Source organism: Hippocampus comes, unplaced genomic scaffold (assembly GCF_001891065.2).
Source record: "Hippocampus comes isolate QL1 unplaced genomic scaffold, H_comes_QL1_v1.1 scaffold124, whole genome shotgun sequence".
NCBI lineage: Eukaryota > Metazoa > Chordata > Actinopteri > Syngnathiformes > Syngnathidae > Hippocampus > Hippocampus comes.
In genome coordinates, this window is record NW_017805075.1 from 781,080 (window position 1) to 804,223 (window position 23,144).

The 23,144-nt window shown below is 41.0% G+C and overlaps 1 protein-coding gene and 1 long non-coding RNA gene across 2 annotated transcripts; one reads left to right on the plus strand and one right to left on the minus strand.

Annotated features, from left to right (window-relative positions):
- Positions 1–6,117: 6,117 nt before the first annotated feature.
- On the plus strand, positions 6,118–22,810 carry plp2b (proteolipid protein 2b). Its single transcript, XM_019865190.1, has 5 exons — positions 6,118–6,539; positions 14,126–14,281; positions 14,360–14,458; positions 19,590–19,686; positions 22,141–22,810. Exons 1-5 carry the CDS (start codon positions 6,441–6,443, stop codon positions 22,152–22,154), a joined length of 465 nt encoding a protein of 154 aa, XP_019720749.1. The 5' UTR covers positions 6,118–6,440; the 3' UTR covers positions 22,155–22,810.
- Positions 16,680–17,933, minus strand: LOC109513002 (uncharacterized). Its single transcript, XR_002167636.1, has 2 exons — positions 17,268–17,933; positions 16,680–16,781 (listed from the first exon to the last, which is right to left on the minus strand). It is a non-coding gene; the product is annotated as an uncharacterized LOC109513002 (long non-coding RNA).
- Positions 22,811–23,144: the final 334 nt, after the last annotated feature.

Sequence of the window (23,144 nt, forward strand, 5' to 3'; positions counted from 1 at the left end):
TTGTTATACAACAAATGTAGAGCACAGAGTTATTCAATTGGACTGCGCATTGTTTGGCCTTTGCCCTTTAACTCCTCTCCCATCACACCAATTTTAATTCACGACATCAACTCTTCATTTTACTTGTGCACTGTCAATTTTTTTAGCTGTTGGATGAGGACTAGGGTGAAGGCCAATGAATAGATATGGAAAGAACTATAAACAAGGTTTAATCACACACACCTTGATGGGGGGCAAAAGCTGGTCAGTGACGCGGGTGGAATTTGGAAGAAATAGCCGGGTGTGGCTTTGAAGCCAGACATTTCTATTACCAAATTTACATTTTCACCAGGATGAATATGCCAGCAAAATTGTTTGAGTTGATGATGAAATTGCAGAAGCGTATTTCTGCTACGCGAGACAAACAAAAAAGTTCAATATCACATAATGTGATAAAGTTTTTCTTTTAACATGAAAATAAAGTTTCACATTTTAACCTGATAAATTTCACATTTTCACATGGTGAATTCATACATGGCAATTTTCCGCGGATCCGCGGAAATCCGCCGTTTTATTTCTTAAATTGATCATTTTTGTGAATCGTCTAAATCCGTTGAGAAAATTTTAGGGGCGGTCAGGTACCTTATCGTCGAGTTTTCACGAGCTCTCCCGAACAGTCTCTCCGTTTTCCGTTTGTAAACAGCCCTGCGATTGGACGTGTATGAAAGCTTCAACTAATCAGATCACTGAAGGCATTATTTGTTGCGGAAGTCTTAGCTCGATTATAAACGGCCCAGCGATTGGTTAACTACAAGCGATTGGACCAATCAAATTGCATGTAACATATTGTTTTACCTGATTCATGGCGGCCTGTTCGTCTCGCAAATTCATTGTTCTGGGATCGTTTTGAGCGGAATTATGAAATTTTTGACGAAAGATCAGGAGTCTTTAATCCTAGAAATTGACTCAAATGTCAAGAATAAATTCCGATTGGACTGGCTACTGGCTTGACAGAAAAGTCACTGTAAAGGTTAAAATTGGTTCCAAGTTCGACGAAGTTACAGAAGCTCTTGGACAATTTTTGAAGAAACCAGACGTAGCAGGCAAAGCTTATTGTGTGTATTGTAGTGACTTAATTAACTATGGCTCCCGTGGATGCGTGGCACTGACAGATCATGCAACAAAAGTGAAAAAACATGCCGACAAAATCGCCATTCGACGGAGCAATTATTCTTTGGGATCGGCATTTTTCAAACAAACTTAGTCAGCGGATACAACTAAAGACGTTACACGCTGGGGTACTTACTTTGGCTGAACCAAGCAACGAAATCTGCTCCACTGACGCCCCTCGCCGATAGACAGGTACACTCCGAGGTATATACTTTTTTTATTCAAATATACGAGGATGATAGTTTCAATTTTATTTGGTATGCATTTGTAGCAACAGCATGATAACATTTATTTGTTTTGAGTTGCGTTTTATATTCATATTGATAATTCACGTTTTGTCTTGGATAATAAAGCACGGTTAGGCATAATAAATTGTATGCATAATAAATATTCACTATCACTGTATGAGGTAAAAATCAACAGCTTTTTATCACATTTACACAACACTTTATGAATACAAGTCATGAACAAATCTTAAATATGGCAGGGAATGTGTTTACTTTTTTAGTTTTGATTTTGAGCAGCAAATTTGGAGTTACATTTTGGTGCTCACCAGGAATGCATAGGCAAAATTGCACAAATTTTCACTTGAAAGAATAGTGGCGATCTTGGGATTTTTTTCTGTTCAATTTTCAAACTGTAAATTTAATACACTTCATCTTCAGCATGTTTAGTGCCACTTTTGTAAGTAACCAGGCCCCGTCCGGGCCACGCCCCCGTCCAGGCCACGCCCCTTCCGCTTTTTTCATCACTCGCCATTGCCATGTATGTTAATTGCAATTTTATATTGTGATCAATTTCATCTTGTAACGTGATGGATTTCAGTTGAATATGATCAGGTTCATAGTTTAACATAACAACTTCAACATTTGGTGCAACAAAACAAAGCAATTTCTTCCGGTTCAGGTCAATGGCGAGTCCTATGTGGGCATAACTTAATGTATAAATTACTTAGAATGTGGAATTGATCAGGTTGTGAGATGAACATTCTAATGTTAAAATGTGGCATTTAACACAGTGTGGCAGGAGTACGCTTCCGTAGGACATCCTTCAAACCGGCAATTTGGTTTTCCTGAGAATGATAATGAGCAATTTGAAGAGAATTAATAACAACTAATTAGCTGCATAGAGGGTAACATTTAGCGCTAGCGGTGCTTTCAAGTCGATTGTTTCCCACTTTATTTATTTCTCAGTTTTTTTTTCCCTTCCCTGTCAAGAGGATGTGCAAATTTTTCCAACTTAACATGTCAAGATGACATTAGTGACTTGATTGCATCTTCAAGTACCTGTGCTCATTTACAAACTGCTGTTGTGTGCTTTGAACATTATTAGTCAGGGCGGCGAGTGTCTGTTTTAGAAGTGCGTGTGTTTATTTGTGGGTATCGGGCAGGTTTTGTCAGTGAATTTTGTCCTATTTGTGCGGTTCCGAAAGTTGTAAGACAGTCCTATAGTCCTTGCCCCCCTGTCCCCCTCTTACATTAACTTCAAGTGTGAGTAAATGACAATAAGGTAGAGTACATGTTTAAGATCTCACCCTCGAAAACGTTTTAAAGTAGTCGGGACAAAATGGCAGATGTTTGTTCTGCATCCCAAATCTTTCTTTCTCGCTTCTCCTTTGAATGGCAAGTGAAATTACTGCATGCATCGTCTTCCTCTTATCCTGAAGTGTCCCTCAACTTATTTGGGCAGACTCCGCAGTGACATGATGGCATGTTCGATCCATCTCCGGTACAGTTCTACACAAAGCACAATCTGGGCAATAATGAGAATTAAACAGGCCTGCCAGTTGTGTCTGAAATGGTTGCAGCTGTGTCATCATTTGTAGTTTGGATTCCACAGACCACATCTGAATGAATCCTTGTCCATCTCCGGTGTTTTGGATTCGCTCTCTTCTTTATTTCTACTTTTTGTCTTGTCCCCCAACACAGTTTTCTTCTCTCTGTAGCTCTTATAAATATGCTCAAATGAAATATACTCTGTTGTCAGTGGTGAATGATGTCTTGTGATACTCTCTACACCTTTGGATAGTGCTGTGTTTATTGTGTATGATGTATACATATTAGTATTTATGATAATGATAAGCCAGAGAAGAAAAATATCCAAGGCTCTCCAGAATTCTGCTGTATTCTTACTGTATGGGCTCCATGTGAAACAAAAAATGAAATAAACTTGAAATTATTCTGTTGAAGGTTAAAATGTGTATACTTCTGTTCAAAGGGATCTCCTTTTTTCTTGATAGAAAGTGTGTTTGAAATTAAATTATTTTAGGTCCACAATTAAAAATAATAAAAATTCAAAACTGATACTATTAGATGCACAGTAAACATTTGTTTTTGGCCAACACTTAAAATGACACGGTCATCATATTTGTTTTCCTGCAGGATCACTTGTGGGCAAACATTGTGTTTCTGCGTGTGTGTGTGTGTGTGTGTGTGTGTGTGTGTGTGTGTGTTTGTGCGTGTGTGTGTGTGTGTGTGTGTGTGTGTGTTTGTGCGTGTGTGTGTGTGTGTGTGTGCGCGCCGCACGCGCGCGCGCACGTGCGCCAATGGGCTAACTCATTCGTGGATGAGGTAAAAGAAAAGTAATAAAATGTAAAACTGTTTATTTTAATAGTAGTATAATTAAATAATTAATTTCCAGGTATATTTTATTTATAACTGAATTGTGTTATCTATCCATTTTCCGATCCGCTTTATCCTCACAAAGGTCGAGGGGGTTGCTGGAGCCTATACCAGCTGTCTTCGGGCAGTAGGCGAGGGACACCCTGAACCGGTTGCCAGCCAATCACAGGGCACACACAGACGAACAACCATCCACATTCACACTCACACCTAGGGACAATTTAGAGTGTTCAATCAGCCTGCCATGCATATCACATTTCCATCTAACCATCCATCCATTTTCTGATTCGCTTATCCTTGCAAGGGTCGTGGGGCGTGCTGGAGCCTATCCCAGCTGTATTCAGGTAGAAGGCGGGGAACACCCTGAACTGGTTGCCAGCCAATCGCAGGGCACACATAGATGAACAACCATCCGCGCTCACACCACGATTTAGAGTGTTCCATTAACCTGCCATGCATTTTTTTGGAATGTGGGAGGAAACCGGAGTACCCGAAGAAACCCCACGCGGGGCCCGGGTAGAACATGCAAACTCCGCACAGGGAAGCCGGAGCTGGAATTGAACCCAGTACCTCTGCACTGTAATTGTGTTATTATTTATTAGATATTGATCACTTAGAGTCTAAATGTTAAATGAAATCAAATGTTAAAAGTCCATCAAAAAAAGTTACATTTGTACTGTGTGTATATTAATACTGTACATACTTTTTTTTTAAATGGATGCAAAAAATATGCAATTATAGACATTGTAAGGGGGCTAAATGGTTATAATATGAACACATTTGAATTGAGCAAATATATGCGAACTAATTAATTCAACAAACATGAAGCCCTCTGGATCATGTAAATGCTAAGTTTTACAGAACAGAGCGGGTCATATGTGCTATTACTGGTTTGAACTATGTATCATAACTTCCATGGAGGCAAATATCGCACGCCACCTTCAAAGCTGTACGACAATACAACTTCATGTAGTTAATGCCCTAACAGCTAATTGGATTCGTATTGATATGATGAATCTATAAATATCTTAATTATTTTCTGTTACACACCCCCTAGCAAGAGGGAAAAAAATTAATGCCCCCCCCCCACTCTGTGCCCCCACTATAAATAGTACATTTGTCTAAAAATGCTTATTAGTACACCTCCGCATTACATTGTACACTTATTAACACTAAAGAAAGAAATATAGTTCAACTTACAGCAAAGAATAACTTCATTAACATTGTTTTTAGTCTGTGACAAAAATTATTTGAAGTGCATCAGTTTGCCTGAAATAAAAAAATCCTTGTTTAAACTGTCAACACTTTTGACCAATTTATTGCACCATTTGATTCTTAAATATTCAAATTCAGATCAGCAACATTAACTCAGGAGCACAATATAGAAAACACTTTAGTCTACAAACCAAAAATGAATACAACAATTTGTGCTGATTTTCCCTTTTCTTCTTTTTTTTTTAAATCAAAATGAGGAAGTCAGGATTAATGGCTACAATGAGCACGCTTTGCAATGCACAACTTTTCCAGCAGCTTCTCATCGTGATTGAGGGGTAATATCTTCAAATGGCGACTTGATTTAATTATTTGGCTTCATGTTGTCCGCTGCCAGCATTTTTAGGCACTGTTAACACACCGGTCTTTTCTCGTCTCCCACTGTAGTCACAGAGTGAAGCCAAGCGCTACATACGCCTCGTCATATTTCCTTGGTTTAGCTTTCGGGTGACTTTCTTTTGTCTCATTATATTCGTCTCTCTCCATCTTTATTTTCATCACTGTTAAAAACGTTTTGATGTTGTCTCGAAGCTTTGTTTACTGCACTTCAAATCGCCTGCTCGGAGCAAAACAAGGAAAAAAAACATACAATAGAGCGAATACCCCCTGCGCACTCTCTGACAATGCGGGCGCCACTGCCACTACCTGGAGTGGAAGTGAAATTACACTTTATTCTGTTCTCTTCCACAAAAAAAAAAAAAAGCATGTTGCCCAAAGTCACACGTCCCTTCCCCGTGGCATCGCACCACGCCCCGCTCGGGTAGCGCGCCCCACTATTTGAAAAGGATTGAATTAATGAAATCCGTCAAGGCAATCAACGAAGTATTCATCATTCTGACGGGTCAGGGAATACCTGAAGGCAACTCGCTGCAGTACTAACATAAAGTCGTTTTTTTTTCTTTCCCTTTTTTTCTTGATAATTAACACAATGGGCATCTTGGTAACATATTTCAAAATATAATTGAAAAATGTGCTGTCAAAGTGTAATTTATATTTATTCTTTGCCTCTTGAAAACTGAGGACGTGGAACGGAGGTTTCCGATTTGAGATTGTGGGAGTTCCCAGTTGCTATTGAAGGCAGCACAGTTCCTCATGGAGAAAAGTGAAAGCCAACGCCCCAATGAGTGACAAGACAGCTCCTCTACTCTCCTTTGCTTGCCTCGCTCCCCTCGTCCCAACTTTCAATTACCGAGCAGGGTTTTTTCGTAGCTGCTGTGCTTCTTCCTGACTGACTTCCATCAATTTACTTCACCAACACTTGTTTTACTTTTGTCACTCAGCTAGCACGAAGACAAGCGAGCTCGTGTGCGGGACCAAAGGTGCGCCGTGGGACTTCTTCGCTAAAACTTGCGTCGCCTTTGCTTTACTTTCATTGAAACTACAGTATTCAGAATAAGAATGGCCGATACGTCAGCGTCCAGCTCTGATGCCAGCTGCCTGGAGAAGCTGAAAAGTTACGTGAGGACCCAAAAAGGTTGTATCCTCGCGGCAGAAATAGTAAGTGATTCACCCCATTGCCTTTCGATCTATGCAGCTAATGTTAGGATCAGATTGACTACTTGCAGTAACTGTTGGGATCAGATTGTTGACTATGAGATGTAACTCTAGGGTCGGATTGAAAACTGTTAGTAATTGTTGGTTTAAGTGCTCTCTGTAACTGTTCGGATCGGATTGTTTACTACATGCCACCGTATTAGTAATACGCTTCCTTCTCCATTTAAAATGGAGGAACTGTACAAGACATTTTTGGGTGATTGCGGTTGCCACTTGCCGCGTTCTTTGGAACTTCTGCCTTTAACGTTTCGACGTCCTTGAGAAAGCTACAACCTCATGTTACGTGTTTCATCCTGTTTTTTTTAATTTTTTTTTTAAATGTGCTAGACTTTGTTACAGGGACGCAATTTAACCGCCTAATGCAAGGTCGTCAAAGTCATTTTTGACGCTGTCTCTATGGTAGTTTTCTTTTTGACAGTCAAATCTACCGCTGGAGAAGAATTATGAGAGCACTGCAAGACGAACAAAAGAAAAATAAGACTCCTTTAAAATCACTGATGCGTTTTAAGGACCAATGCTGCTTGCTTTGCTTGTGTCATAATCATGGAGGGTTGACAACAAAAAATGACAAACGCTTTTTTCATGTCAAGGAAGATTGAACTGATCATTTTGCAGTGGTCCATTCATTTTTTTCCAGTGCTGATTATCATCGACTCATCGTCTCACAAGAAAGTGATAGATAAATAATTTTGCGATCAGAATTTTCAGATAATAGCTTGTCCAACTATTGTTGAAGTGATTTGCTAAGAAATGCTTGCGATATATCAGCTTGAACAAAGTGAAGACATAATGTACAATTTTGGTACCGCTGTTACCAAGAAACCAATTTGCATTCAGAGGCCACATTGACACCTGTGTGTTATGGAGACATACATTCCCCTCCTCCCCCTCACAATTCTTTGCATTCTCTCTGCCATTCTTGGGTTACATTTCACAAAGGATGAAGAATTACACCACACTTTTACTACTTTGGCTGAACTGCACTCTTCACTCTGCCCTCGTAATGCTGGGCCATTGTTGAGTGTGGCTGTTGTTACCATGACAACCAGGGTGGATCTGGGGCCTTGCAATGAGCCTTGTGGACTACTAACCGAGTGTGAAGATTGAAACAAGCACCCATTCCTAGATCGATTGTTTTCTCTCATGGGGGGAGCATGGTGGATCCGTGCATGGCAAGCATGCAGTGGAAAGTCTGTTTGTGGATGCTGAAATGTTAATTAGCGAATTTGTGCCTAAGCAATCAAGGGGCTTGCTTCTCAGACACCATCCATCCATCCATTTTTCCAACCTAACATGTCAAGATGACATTAGTGACTTAATCCGCTAATCCTCACAAGGGTCGCGGGCATGCTGGAGCCTATCCCAGCTGTCTTCGGGCAGTAGGCGGGATAGACCTTGAACCGGTTGCCAGCCAATCGCCAGGCACACGGAGATGAACAACCATTCACGCTCACAATCAAGTCAAGTCAAGTCAAGTACGACTTTATTGTCAAATGTGCTGCAGCACAGATGAAATTTCCTCCCTCTTAAACAGACAGCATACAACAAGAGGAGCCGCTGCGGGTGCCCGCGCCGCCATCAAAAGAAAAGTTAACATAAAATGACAAAATAATACAAGACAACACACTAGACAGAGACAATCGTGCAATCTTAACCACTTTCCTGCATACACTTTGTTGTCTGAAGTAGTTACAGATGAAAGAGGAGCGAATCAAAATATCCTTTCACCAGTGGATCAAAGACGTCATGCTGAATGTGCACACGTCTGCTACAAGCTAAGCTTGAAAGCAACAGCATCCATTAACGAAAAAGAGATTGGCTCTCTTCTCCTGTCCCATGTAAATCCGCTTCAATTCCAAGCCGCGACTCCCAGTTCTACATACGCATTGGCGCTCTGCGCTGATGCTCCTTTTTTCTCATCGTCGGCTCCTCAAGCCATGCATCCATCCAGCTGCAGACTGTCCATCAGCATCGACCTTTTCGCTGAACAAAGGGGGGCTATGAAAATGCTGCCTATTTCAGGCGCAAGACACAAGCGCCCCGGAGCTGTCCAGCAACGACAGTCAAATGGCGTCGACATTCCTCCCAATCAAAATCAGTGCTGGTACACGCGTGCCGCCGAGAAGGCGCAACCACCAAGCACAGATTCTTCTTCTTTGACGAATGTCGTGGCCAAAAATGCTGAAAACAGTCCACATCAGGTCCACACGACGTAACAACACCACCATGTGACAAACAAAAGACAAAAACAACAAAAAACGCAAGGCTCTTGAAGAGCACTTGCCAAAGGCTGTCTACTCAGGCGCCATCTTGAAAAAAAATAAAATAAAATCAATCACACCTAGGGACAATTTAGAGTGTTCCTTTAACCTGCCATGCATGTTTTTGGTATGTGGGAGGAAACCGGAGTACCCGGAGAAAACATGCAGGCACACACAGGCACAGGGAAAACATGCAAACTCCACACAGGAAGGCCAGAGCTGGAATCAAACCCTGGACCTTTGCACTATTAGGCCAGCGTGCTAACCAGTCGCGCTTCTCAGACATATTTTCGAGAAATAAGCAGCTAACAAAATATTTACTGGGTTGATCATTTTTCACAATTGATGAGTAGACAGACTTTTTGTGTAATTCCCAAATCAAATTTCAATTCTCTTTCATTTATATTGAAGCACACTTTCCACTTCATTCACCTCTATTGGCTAGACGCTTTTGTCGTGCTAAAAGGCGTTATTAACCAGTTTGCATTTTAGCTTGCGATGCAGTTCATATCATATTTTACCTTTTTATTTAATGGAAACTGCAGTTGGCCATAAGGCAATTTTACTGTTTTATTTTCTGGTTCCAGATCTTTGAATTCATAGATTTGTTTCTGAATACATGATGCATATTTTGGCGCCTCAAATGTGGAGTTCTTTTTTCAGCATCATAAAGATGATACATGAAGTGTCATCCATTTTTCCAAATTGAGGAAGTTGAATTTGTGTGGTTTCAGTGCATTTAGCAGGCGATGCCCACAGCGAAAAGAACAGTTTGATTTTTTGCGATTTGGAAGCCTCATTTTATACTGTATACATGGTGATTTGTTTTTTTACTATCATTTTTTTTAATCATTGAAATTTGGTGGGGTTGTCTGTGCTGTCTGTGGTGTGTCAAACGTACTCAACATTTATTTACAAGAATCCTGATTCTCAAGCTTGTTCAAAGTCAGGGCTGAGCTGCTGCGTGTGTTCATTTGAAAACAAAATTCTGCCTATTTTCCCCCTCGCTGTGGTAAGCGTGGAATGAAAAGCATGTGGTGTGGGGTTTGAAGGCTTACGAACAGAGGTCAAGGGTCTTCACCTGTCACTTGTGCCGCCTCTGCTCTCTCATGTGGCACCAAAGAGCCAAATGCTGAGAACGTTTATGGCACACAGAGGGTCACAACTCAGCCCGGTGTAAAAAGCCTTTCCACTTACCACCTGCTCGGTGCCATGGCAGAAAGTGAAAAAGATGGAACTCCTTTACGGAAAGTGATGAGTTCACTTTTCGAGGGTTGCGCATCATCGCCCTTGTTTGCGACTCATCATCTTGTCACCACAGCTGTGCAGTCTGATCAGCCATCTCGCGGCGGCTTGTTAGTTGCTGGAAATAGAAAGGGAAGAATCTTCCTCCAGTGAGAAGTTGCTGATCGTAAAGTGCCCTCCAACACCCGCCTTTCCCTCCCTCCACGCTCATAAGTCAAGTAGCTTATAAAAGAGGCTCTGAGATGCAGGCGCGCAGTCTTCCACCGACATTAAAGGCACACATTCCTTGCCAGGTGAGGAGTGACGGCTGGGGAATAAAGAAGCAGCTCTTGGCAAAGTCACAAGTCGCACCGCTTTTGTTTATTCCGCCCTCATCCAATCATCCATGTGAGCTAAGTGCTCAAGGAAGTAATCTTCAGTGGTGGATGGCCAAGATAGTGTGCATTGTGGGAAGCGGATTCAAGAGCCGGAAGAAAGATATCACACCCTGTTACTGGGTCTATGAATCAGTGGTGGGTGGACACCATCAGAGGCACTCAACTAAATTCGAATATTTGTGCCATGAAATTGTATTCTTTTATTTTTCTGTGTATTCTTTATTTGGTAGTGTTTCTATTGGCTGCACTTCTTCCAGTGTGTGTGGGTATGGATGTTAGATTTTTGTCCAATCAAATTTCAGCCTCAACTTGCAAATTCACCACAGGAAGACCGGATTCTAACCCGAACTTCATAAGTGTGACAGAAGCGCTAACCAAATGCTTCGCCGGACTTCCTCATTGAAACATAACAGAATATATATATATATTTTTTTTGTCGTCAGTGACTCATCGATGGAACGGAACTTTCCATTTTGTGCTGAACATGTGGTGTTCTCTTTCGTGAGCTGCTGTAATAGTTGAAGGGGCGAGTGAGTGGGTGGTACCACCCTATAAGTGACTTCCCTAGTAACCGTTGCTGTTTGAGGAGCAGCCCTTGACTCACATATATCTCTGACTATATTTAGCCCACCATTTACTGCAGCGCCCCTCCGGTCACTGTGAAAAAAACACGGCTCATTATTCCGATGACGCTTGGATGGACCTTTTCAAACGGGCTCCGCGCCAACAGATGTGCGGCTGCGCTGGCAGCATGAAGGTGTCAGCGTTTCTCAGAGGCGCCCTTGTTCCAAGGCAGTCTTGTAGCCGAGCGGCTCGGTCACAGCAGCTCGGAATAGAGCCTCTTTTGTGTGGGGCTACGTAGGACCTGAAGTACTCCCTGTCCCTCCACTGAGGCAGCCTGTGCCAGTCGGAGAACATCTGAACAAGTGTGGCTGCGTGCGCGTGCAATGCGCACGTGCATGCGTGTGCGCATGTCGAGCAGTGGCGGTGCCAAAGTCATCTTGGGATGGCACATATCACTTAACATGTGTGTATTTATATACTAGGGGGTGTAAGGATACATTCTTTGACTGATACGTATTGATATAGGGCCTAACGGTTCAACATAAAGTGATATCACTATTTTTCAAACAATACAATTCGATACAATAACAGCGATTTCGCTACAATGTTTTGATACAGTAACGATGGCTTTTCTGTAAATATACCTATGCTAATTCAAGGTAACTCAAAATGGAGGCGTTTTTTTCATTGGATTTTGTTTTGAAACTAACTAACTCAGCTTTACTGATTCCAAAATGTACAGTACTTATCGGAATGATCTGATTATGCATTAAAACATCAATGTAAACAAATCCTTTTGATAAAGTGCTTCATATATCTGAACACTATTCAACATTCTCTTCAATAAAATATATACATTATTCAACTTGTATATTTTCACATTACCGTAGCCTGCTGTTGTGCTTCCTCTGTATATCAAAGAACTTTTTGCCAAACCTTTAGATTAATTAAAAATAAAGTCATCATTTTTTGATGCAGAAAATGATGTATTTCATCTTTGCAATGTCACTGATGTATCATCAGACTTTTCTTTATATACACTGGGATTATTTTTATTCAATTTAAAGTTAAATTTGCAAACATCATGTGACCAAACTCAGAAAAGAGGTGAGTCGCGATTTGTCGAGGCCAGAGCCCCGAGCAACTGCAGTGTCATTTTCGGTTGACGGCAAGTGGCAAAATTTCAACTTTATGAATCTGCACACGATGAAGAATTCCATTGAAAAAAAAAAAAAAAACAACAACAAAAAGCACAAACTTTTATTGATTGACGTATAATTTCAGAAAAACGTTATTTACGGTTGTTTTCCAACACCGTTACCAAATATGACCTTTTGTCTGAAAGGGTTGAAAGTTTACTAGTTTATGGCTTGCTAACATATTTTAATATTAAAAAAAATGTATTCTGTGAGTAAATTTCAAGAACAAAGAATTTAGCTCTGCTCAAGTCATGAAATGGTGACGTTTTAAAAGGCTTGTAAGCGTTGGCTAATGTTTGAATGCATGCACCCACGCCGTTTGACAATAGCTAGATTCAAAGCGGGCCAATTGTAGGCAGCCGTCTGTGTGTGAGTTATGATTATTTTCTTTCCAAACTGGCAGCACTTTCGGGGCACGGATTGAAAAGAATGCGGGCCTTCTTTTTCCCTCATATGGAAAAATATGAGCTTTGACCTAAGATGTGGGTCAGAGTATTCTGAAATATTCTCATGCTTGTGGGAACTCCTCTGACAGAGAGCACGATTCTCAACGTGGGGCGTGCGGGCTTCCTCTTGTAGTACACCGAAGAATCACTGCATACAGTACACTTCATCTTGAAGAACTTTTTGTTTTAAAACAATTTTTTTGGAACTTTTATGTGGAATTCCTTTTTTGAATTTAATCCCTGAGTGTAGGTTTTTTTTTTTTTTTTTTGCATGTTCTAACATGACATTCATTAATTTTTTGGTATCAAACCTCGACTTGTTGTCGATGAACACTTGTTCAATGTTGGCGTTCTGGTGATACATTGGTACATTGTTTCTTCTATGACCGTGCTTGTAAATCAAAAACTCATCTCAGATCATCTTTCCCAATTTAAGTGAATGGAAATGCCATTAATCCATTCCATCACCCAGCAAAACCCAGACAAAAATGTGTATAGCATGTTTCTTAAAATGAAAATGCCGTTTGACAGTTTTGTACTTAAAACAGACAGGAATAACATCATTAAATTGTAATCAAATTAAATGTTTTAGGATTAATTCATTGTGCCGCTCCTTCTGTTCTGCGCCCCTCTAACACCAGGGGGCAGTATAATATATAAACCAGAAAGACTATCAGCTGTTTAGCAAGCTGCAGTAATCATGAGAATAAAGCAGAATACCGGCAAGTTATCTGTTTATATCAATTTTAGGGTCCTGCAATTAGGTGCTATACTGCCCTCTGCTGTCGACTGAAATTGACAATAAACTACCCTCGGACTTGCATTGACAACGTCACCAGACCGAAGCCAGGCGAGCTGCGATGTTTGCAGTTTGAGCCTGAGGGCAGTTTGATGTCACTTTCGGTCGACTGCAGAAGCTAAGGCAAGGCTGAGATATTTATACACAAGCTAACTGAAGGTCGGAAGGCAGTATAGGACAAAATGACCGCCCCCGGAGATAGATGTAAACCAATGGATGAATTTTATTAATTATTATTCCACAAATGCAAGATTAATCAGAATACCGTGTTGGGGGCACATACAACATATTATTGCAAAGAAAATATTTTGCCTTGATATTCCCTTTAAACCTCTGTAAATTATGTGGTGCAGTTAAATAAAACGTGGAGTACTTTGTTTTGTGTTTGGTTTGAGAGCAAACAGCTCAAGAATTGTTCTCTGTCTGCCAAACTGAATTGACATGAGTTGGCTGTCACCAACTAACTCTTCTATCTCAAAAAAAATCAACTCAGCAGCAGCTCACATCTTGACAAATTTGTCGGTCACTTGTAAGCCAAAGTACTGTTCTTGGAGAACCAAGTTTTCTTTATTTTATAGGATTGCACAAAGTGTACTAACCACTGATGAGTGTGGTTGTCCTTGCCCCACGCCCCACAGCTCATCAGCTTCATCATCATCATCTGCTACGCGGCGTCCCGGTATGGAGGCTACTCGGCCGTGGCCATCTGCGAGATGATCTTCGCCATGGTCTTCTTCGGCATCTTCATGATGGATCTGGACAAGCAGTTCCAGCTGGTCAACTGGATGTGGAGCGTGAGTGCCAAGCATGTGACGCCGTTGCGGTCGGCCTGTGCAAAAAAAATCCCTTTACGCTTTTGCTTTATTGCTCAGGATCTGTTCCGGGCCGGCATTGGCGCACTCCTTTACATCATCACTTCACTGGTGTGCGTGATTGGAGGAGCTGGCGACGGCGCTCGCATCGCAGGCGGGGTCAGTGAACACGACGGTTGTCATCCATGCGGACGTTTTCAAACCTTTGCGTAATATATACATTTTAGATTATTGGAAAATATGGTTTGATCCTTGTTTGAGCCCTGCGGCATTTTGCGAAAATGAAACGGAGAAAAATGAATCGATGAAAGATGTCCTCCTCAAATATTTGGGCTTGTTTCGTGTTAAATGCTATTCTGTGCATGTATTCAATGTTTGTCAGCCATAAAGAAAACAATGTTTTCCAAAAGGCTGCCAACCTGTGTAATGATTTAGTTGTGTGACCTCCTGCATCAGGCCCAGTGGACTTTCTGCAAAATCAATTGGTCAGTTTATAGACCATACATCTGTTGTGAATTTTACCATTCATACGCTTAGCATCTACATCAGTGGTGGGCTAAGTACGGCTGCAAACACCCTGCTCTATTTTCAAAATTTTATTTTGATATTTGAATGATTACAGTGTAATTTTATTCTCATAATACTTCTTACATACGCTTGTGAATCTTTTTTCTTCCCTCACAAAGAAAGACTTTTTTAAAAATCTTTGCCCTCATCCGGTCATCATACGTGAGATGTAGGGCAGGCTTTGTTGAAATTGAAAGAAAACAAAAAGTTGAAATGAAGATGGAACTTGGACAAAAACGTATGTCCTCAAAAATCCCATTTCTACTCATGCTATTGCAGCTGATTGACACCGATGGTAAATTCAACCAAGGTAAAGTTTTTAGTAGACAAAAAACTAGGCGAGACGACAAGTTGATCGGACTGATTTTAGTACGACTCTCCTTCTGAGGTATTTCCAGCGCTTGTTCAGCTTTTAAGCCGTGTTTGGTGTTCGAAATAAAATGAAAACAACAACAAGTCGGGCAAATACAATGCGCCCTCACGTAGCACAATCTGTGTATTGTTCTCTCTTGGGCCCTACGCGCATGGATGAATCCCAGAGCTCATTGGCCGATTTCAATGATTGACCCCTTGTGCTGTCAATTTGATTTCTTTGGTGAATCTTCCACCCTTTATTTAAATGTTAGGACTCATTCATATATATTTTGTGATGAAGTTACAGTGTCATCAGACTTGTTGTAAAACATGAAGGTTTATGTCGATCTTAGGAATGTGCGACTTCACTTGATCAGGCCAGTCTGCAGAGGGAGGAAGATCACAGAGAAAGAAATAATCAATCATCAGTAAACACAATGATTCACATTTATTTACCTTTGTCTTAGATAATTATTCATTCATTCATTCATTTTCCGAACCGCTATTATCCTCACTCGGGTCGCGGGGGGTGCTGGAGCCTATCCCAGCTGTCTTCGGGCAGTAGGCGGGGGACACCCTCAACCAGTTGCCAGCCAATCGCAGGTCTTAGATATTCTTTTGCTTCAAAACTTAAGACAGACTGGCCAGAAATGGCCATTGTCGTACACGATTACAAAACATCCCATCCACGAATGGCCAATCAGAGAAAGAGGGATTCTCCAAAATGACATCATAAACTCACTCGTGTTTGCCCACTGTTCTTCAGTCCCTCTCGAAAGATGCTCCGCATTTTGTTGCTCTGAGATGGAGAATCAATTCTTTATGAGCGGTACTGCTGCATTTTTGCCTGTTGGACTCTGACAACTTTTTGGCACTGAGGTGTTGAACACGGAGGATAGGACGGGACCAACGATTTTGAGCTGGTCTTTCCCGGGGTCCCTGCCAGCCCAAGCTCAGCCTTTCCCTGACATAACTCTCTTTTGAAAGCACACGCTGACAAAAGTTCTCCCGCACCAAGACTGACTCTCCAGGCAACAACACACCTGATTCAAATTTGCTAACTTTGTTGTAAAGTGACATTAAAGTCACTTAGTATTCTTTTCATAAAAATTCATTCGTGCAAAAATTCTGAAAAAAAAATTAAAAAACAACAACAATCCAGCGAGTGATGGTGTGTCACCTGTCTGCAAAGATCGCCACAAATGCATCAGTGTCTCGTTGCTGGACCCAGGGAGTCTTGCATTAGATTTTGCTGTTCAGAATTTCATTTCTCTTCTTTTATTGATTACGGTAATGAGTACAGAATTCAACTTTAGATTGGCCTATGCGGGGGAATTGAATGAACAACACAAGTACTTGTAATTCACTCCTTGCTTTCAAAATTATTTCCCAACAATAAATAAAAAATCCAATTTGATTGATTAGTTTGCTCACTCCTAGTTGATGTTTTGTTTTTGGGTTTTTTTAAAGCTTTGTAAGCGTCAGTGTAGATTCTGAGTGTTAGATTACTTTGTCTCACCAAGACGTGTTAAGAGGTCCGACATAACACATACTGTAGGTCCTCCCTGTCATGGATCTGTTTGTGACCAACAGGTGGCACTGTAGGGCTCCGCCTGCAGCTGCACACCTGTTGGTCATTGTCATTAGTTGCCACTTTAAAAGACTTGATGCCCTACCACTCAGTGTCGGGTCATTGTTGCTGTGTGCACGTTCCATGTTTTGTTTTCAGTCTTAGGTTTTTTTTTTGCTACTTTGGTTCCTGCGATTCTCTGGACTTTATTTGAGTGAGTTTTTGAGTTAGTTTCTCCTGTGTACTTCTGGTCACTCCACCTTGTGCCTCCCTGCTTTTTGGGGTCCTCCCAACTGAGGCTTCGGGCGGAGCAACGCGCGTTCCGAGGTATCGGGCGTGGCCACAAGCGTAATCGACACGCGCCTCGGTGCGCGCTTCGCGGATTTTCTTCCGGTTTACTCGGCACACGCATCGGTACCTCGGCACAGTCGGGCACATCACTACTCCCAACAACTACCACCATGCAAAACATGACACTCCCTTTCTGAATGAATACAGAATGGGAACTAAATAATGGTCACATAATTGACAGCTGCATGTTTAGGTCTGCCATTTCGGAATTGAACTGAATAATGTTTGGCTGTGTAATAAGCAGCCTGATACTCAACTCCCAGTTTTTTAAAGCTGTAAACTGTTTGCCTGAATTATTTGTACCACAGGGAAGGTTTTAATGACTTTCATTGTTCCGTAACCATGGCAGCGTCATTTGTGCATGCTAGTACACTCTACCTTTCCCAGCCCTGACATGTTGAATACAAATGCAGGCTAGCTACAACGCTTGTCTTGACATTTGTCAGGGTGATTAAATGGGCGGGCTGCTGCACATGACTCACTGTCATGGCAATGAAGTAATAACCCAAGCGAGTATTTCAACAAAGCTCAGGAGCTGTTTAAAGAAATAAAAAACAGCCAAGCTTTTGTCACAAGTGTAACAACATCGACAAACAAGCTTTGGTTGTGTGTGTGTAAAGACTTGAGCTCGGCCTTCACGAAGAGAATGCAATGAGCAGTGAAGATGTCAGCTGTCATGGCTATTTACCGCATATTACAACACTCAGAGATGGAACAAATTCCTTGTGTGCGCTAACAAAATTAAGGAATAATTACATATTTTAGTTAGCACCCAAAAAGTTAAAATATATCGCTGAGTAATACAAAACAAGGAAACAAACAAAATTAAGGAATAATTACATATTTTAGTTATCACCCAAAAAGTTAAAATATATCGCTGAGTAATACAAAATACACTAAAGTCATATCAAGACCATTGTGTCAGGTCGCCACTATTTACTGTGACTCCTGTAAAATTGTGCGTCATTATTCCCCCCTCCAATGAAAGTCTTTTAAAAGTGCAGATTCCATAACAAACGATGAACCCCAAACATTCTAATATCATGACCGTAACAACTTTGGGGTCCACAAGCCCTCCCTCAAACATAACCATTTGATTCTGCTGGCCTCTTAACGGGAACACGTGAATGGGAGCAGAAAACTCCCTGAACTGGCTGCACCTGAAGAGTTCACGATGTTTGTTTTCAAATCTCGAAATGGAGTTGCTTGGCGTTCAACACAGCATTAGACTCTACCCTTGTTTTTGTGTATTTCTATATGTTCAATCGCTGAATGTTTAAGGTTTGATTTGTATTTTTGTCCAGCACTAGTTTTTGTTGAGGTTGTTTTTAGAACGCTCCATGAATAAAATTAAGAGTTGAGTAACATCATTTCAAACTCATTTTACAACATTGCCCTTCACATTAAATAACTTGCAGATTGGATTTTGAAAAAAGGAATCAAGGAGAGCTGCAAGCAGCTATAAAGGGCCCTTGGAGCCCTGGCAATGTTGGCACACTGGAATTAGATTTTTTTTGAAAATGATGGACATGAGATTAAAAGATACATTGGTCAAATATGAATTCTATAAAATGCCTCTTGGCGCCCAATTCCAAATGGCGGGCTTCCAGTTTAGGTTTGGCTCCGAAATACTTTATTTGTTGGCCTTGGGCTGTTAGATATTTCGCTCAATTTTCACAGATCTAGGTGAAACATACAACCGGGGATACTTGGTTAAATATCTGTCCAGGGCGCTCTGAGGCTGTAGGGCCATTTTGGAAAATCGCACAACAAATCTCAAAAATATAAATTTTGACGTCAGGTCTGATGTGTGTGCAAAGTTTTTTTTTTTTTTTCTTTTGCACAGGTTTAAACCTTCAAAAATCAACATCGTTTTTCTTTGGGAACAGCACTTCGCTATGACAAGAGCATGCGACAAAATAAAAAGGTTTCAATAACTTTTCATCTTAAACATGTTTAGATGAAACATTCAAAGTATAAAGATGATCATATGAATCACAGCAGTTGCTGCTCAGTCCTCCCCGCTCACCCAAAAAATGCACAACAAGAGTGCATGCATCTCTCCTGAGCAATGCGAAAAATAGCAAATGTCAAGCAATGACTCCGTTGTATGTTTGTTGGTTTGTTTGTTTTAAATATATACCAGTAGCCAATCAGCAGAGCAAAAACATACACATGAAGTGAAAACTCTCCATAACTTCCATTAATGATTGGGCCTAAACCTGGCTCCTCCCTTGACGAACAAAGATCTAAAACAGTTGAGAACTATCAATTTCGCATACTTCCTTGATAGCACTTGCAACTTACATTTCAGAAAGAGCACAAAAATACGTCAGAAACTGGTGAATTTCAAAATAGCAAACCACAAATAGATGGGGGTTGATGTTTTTTGTGGGGCTTTTTTGTTTGTTTTTGTTTTTTTTAATTGAATGCATTTTTCTGTTTCAGGTTTTTGGCTTGATTGCCGGTCTGCTGTTCGCCTACGACACATACACGATCTTCTTGCAAATCAAGAGCACTAGGCAGCACACTGCAGCCGCCACCGGTGAGAGGGAGCACCATTCATTTTGAAACTCTTATCCCTGGATTTGCACTCAATGGTTAATGCAAACTGTCCGTATTTAACACTGTCAGATTCAGGCCTCATGGATAAAAATGTGGATCAAAGCTAATGCCAATGTGATTGCAGTGTAAACGGACTGATTGGACCGACTCACTCTGTCAACGTCTCATTGAATTAGCACCGTTATTGTTCTTGTTGTTGTTGGCATTCTGACATTGTCCAAAATACAGACAGAGCTCTGCCATTATTACCGAAAATTTGGGAGTAACACCCCCCCGCCCCTCCCATAAGGTTTGTAATTGCCAATACAATACATCTTGATTTATATTGCGCTTTCACAACAGCTACAGCTGTAACAAAGCGCTTTGCAAAAACATCCATCCCATTTTCTGATCTGCTTATCCTCACAAGGATCGCGGGGCATGCTGGAGCCTATCCCAGCTGTTGGGCAGTAGGCGGATAACCCTGAACTGGTTGCCAGCCAATTGCAGGGCACACCTAGCCAGCCAATTGCAGGGCACACCTAGACAAACAACCATTCGCACTCACGATCACAGCTAGGGACAATTTAAAGTGTTCAATCAGCCTGCCATGCATGTTTGTGGAATGTGGGAGGAAAACGCAGTATCCGGAGAGAAATCACGCAGGCACGCAGGAAGGCCGGAGCTGGAATCGAACCCTGCACCTCTGCACTGTGAGGCCGACGTGCTAACCAGTTGACCACCAGGGCGCCTTGCAGAGCATTTAACATGAAATAAAAATAATACAACAGAACACATCACATAAACCATGGCGAAGGCTACAATCGTACCAACTATTTCTGCATATGACTTGTTTGAAGCAGTAGTCATAGATGGTTATTTGCTTTTTTTGGGGGGGAGGGGGCCGAAATAAACATTTTCATTTAATTATTTATTTTAGGAAATCATTCGGACAGTCACTTATTTATGGATCTTTGCTGTTGAGAATAGCGGTGATCTACTGTACCATGTCTAGTCCTAATTACCAGTGGAATTGTTTTTTTTGGGCTGTTTTTTTTTTTTGGGAGGGGGGGGGCTGAACCTTTCAACCAAGATTTGCACAACCTGTTTAGGAGAAAGGAATGTATCCAAATGAAAAAATTAAATATTTATCCATCGTCGGTAGCTATGCATGTCAGATTTATCCATAGCTTTTAATTGGCCCGTGTTGAAGTTAGACAGGAGTAATTGGTGTCATGTACTTAAAATAATCCATCTTTTATAATCCATCCAATCCTCTGATACACTTATCAAGGAGGAACATCCCATTTTCTGATCTGCTTATCCTCACAAGGATCGCGGGGCATGCTGGAGCCTATCCCAGCTGTTGGGCAGTAGGCGGATAACCCTGAACTGGTTGCCAGCCAATTGCAGGGCACACCTAGCCAGCCAATTGCAGGGCACACCTAGACAAACAACCATTCGCACTCACGATCACAGCTAGGGACAATTTAAAGTGTTCAATCAGCCTGCCATGCATGTTTGTGGAATGTGGGAGGAAAACGCAGTATCCGGAGAGAAATCACGCAGGCACGCAGGAAGGCCGGAGCTGGAATCGAACCCTGCACCTCTGCACTGTGAGGCCGACGTGCTAACCAGTTGACCACCAGGGCGCCTTGCAGAGCATTTAACATGAAATAAAAATAATACAACAGAACACATCACATAAACCATGGCGAAGGCTACAATCGTACCAACTATTTCTGCATATGACTTGTTTGAAGCAGTAGTCATAGATGATTATTTGCTTTTTTGGGGGGGGGAGGGGGCCGAAATAAACATTTTCATTTAATTATTTATTTTAGGAAATCATTCGGACAGTCACTTATTTATGGATCTTTGCTGTTGAGAATAGCGGTGATCTACTGTACCATGTCTAGTCCTAATTACCAGTGGAATTGTTTTTTTTGGGTTGTTTTTTTTTTTTGGGAGGGGGGGGTCTGAACCTTTCAACCAAGATTTGCACAACCTGTTTAGGAGAAAGGAATGTATCCAAATGAAAAAATTAAATATTTATCCATCGTCGGTAGCTATGCATGTCAGATTTATCCATAGCTTTTAATTGGCCCGTGTTGAAGTTAGACAGGAGTAATTGGTGTCATGTACTTAAAATAATCCATCTTTTATAATCCATCCAATCCTCTGATACACTTATCAAGGAGGAAAATAATTGGCAATAAATATGCCATATATGACGGACTCCAGTTTTAGAACCATTGCGTTTGATGTATGGGCATGTTTCATATGTCTTGATACATGCCACTTGAAAATATCTGTACATGCTCATGAACGGTAAATGGATATGGCACTAAAATGTCAAGTAGACAGTCAGACCTATTTAGTGTAAATCCAGCATATGAATATGCTCTTAAAAATATATGTGTCATAATATATCTTATTTCACTTTTTTTCTTAGATGACAGAGTCTGAGCATGCCAACGTGCGTGTGCCTCTGTTGGGCATGCAGCGGAACAACAAGAGGAAGGCAGAAGAGGGGATGGGACAAAGGACATTCAAAGGAACAGGTCAAAGTTCAAATCCGTGTCAACAACTGATTTTTTTTTTTTTATGTGCAACCCGCCTTAATGGAGAATGACCATGGCGATGACGAGGCGACACACATCTGTGCCCACGCATCAACTGCGGCAGGAATGTCCATTGCAAGCCCAAAACTCAACATTGTATCATCAGCTATAAAGGGAAACGTAATTGATAGGCCGTGCCAAAGGTCGGCCCCAGCTGTCCTCCAGCAACCCGTCTCGTCAATTTCCACTTTTGTCTACTGTAGTTAGTAGTAGCCATTTTTAACTGTGTATGGTTGCCTTAAACATTATTTAACATCATAATGACCAGCTTTGTGTGTTTTGAGGTTTTTCCTTTTTTTTTTTTACACGAGTCATTCAGTCTGTTCATAATTGATGTCCTTTACTGTGTGTCCAAGTGCCTGTATGGTCATTTGAGATTCCACAATCTGAGACACTTGAAGTCATCTACCTGCTTGGGTCTAGTAATTTTTATTTTAGCCATTTGATCTTTTTTATTTGAACTGCTGACATCCACTCACCATAAAATATCATTCTTGTGTGTCATAGTGTTACTGCGTGGTTCCGTGTTATCATAAACATCCCTTGTGTTTAATTGCAAATACGTTTGAATCCAGCCCAGCTCCATAACCTTGCGTTCTTCATATATATATATATATATATATATATATATATATATATATACACACACACACACACACACACACACACACACATATTAGTGTGTGCATGTATGTCTGATTTCATCATTCATTAATATATTTTTTTTTATCAGTTTCCTCAACTTCAACTTCCTGGTTGTCAGTTTGTCAAAAAAAAGCAAAAATTAAAACACAGCCATTTTGCTTTCTAATGTGCTTTACAAATGAAATTTCAC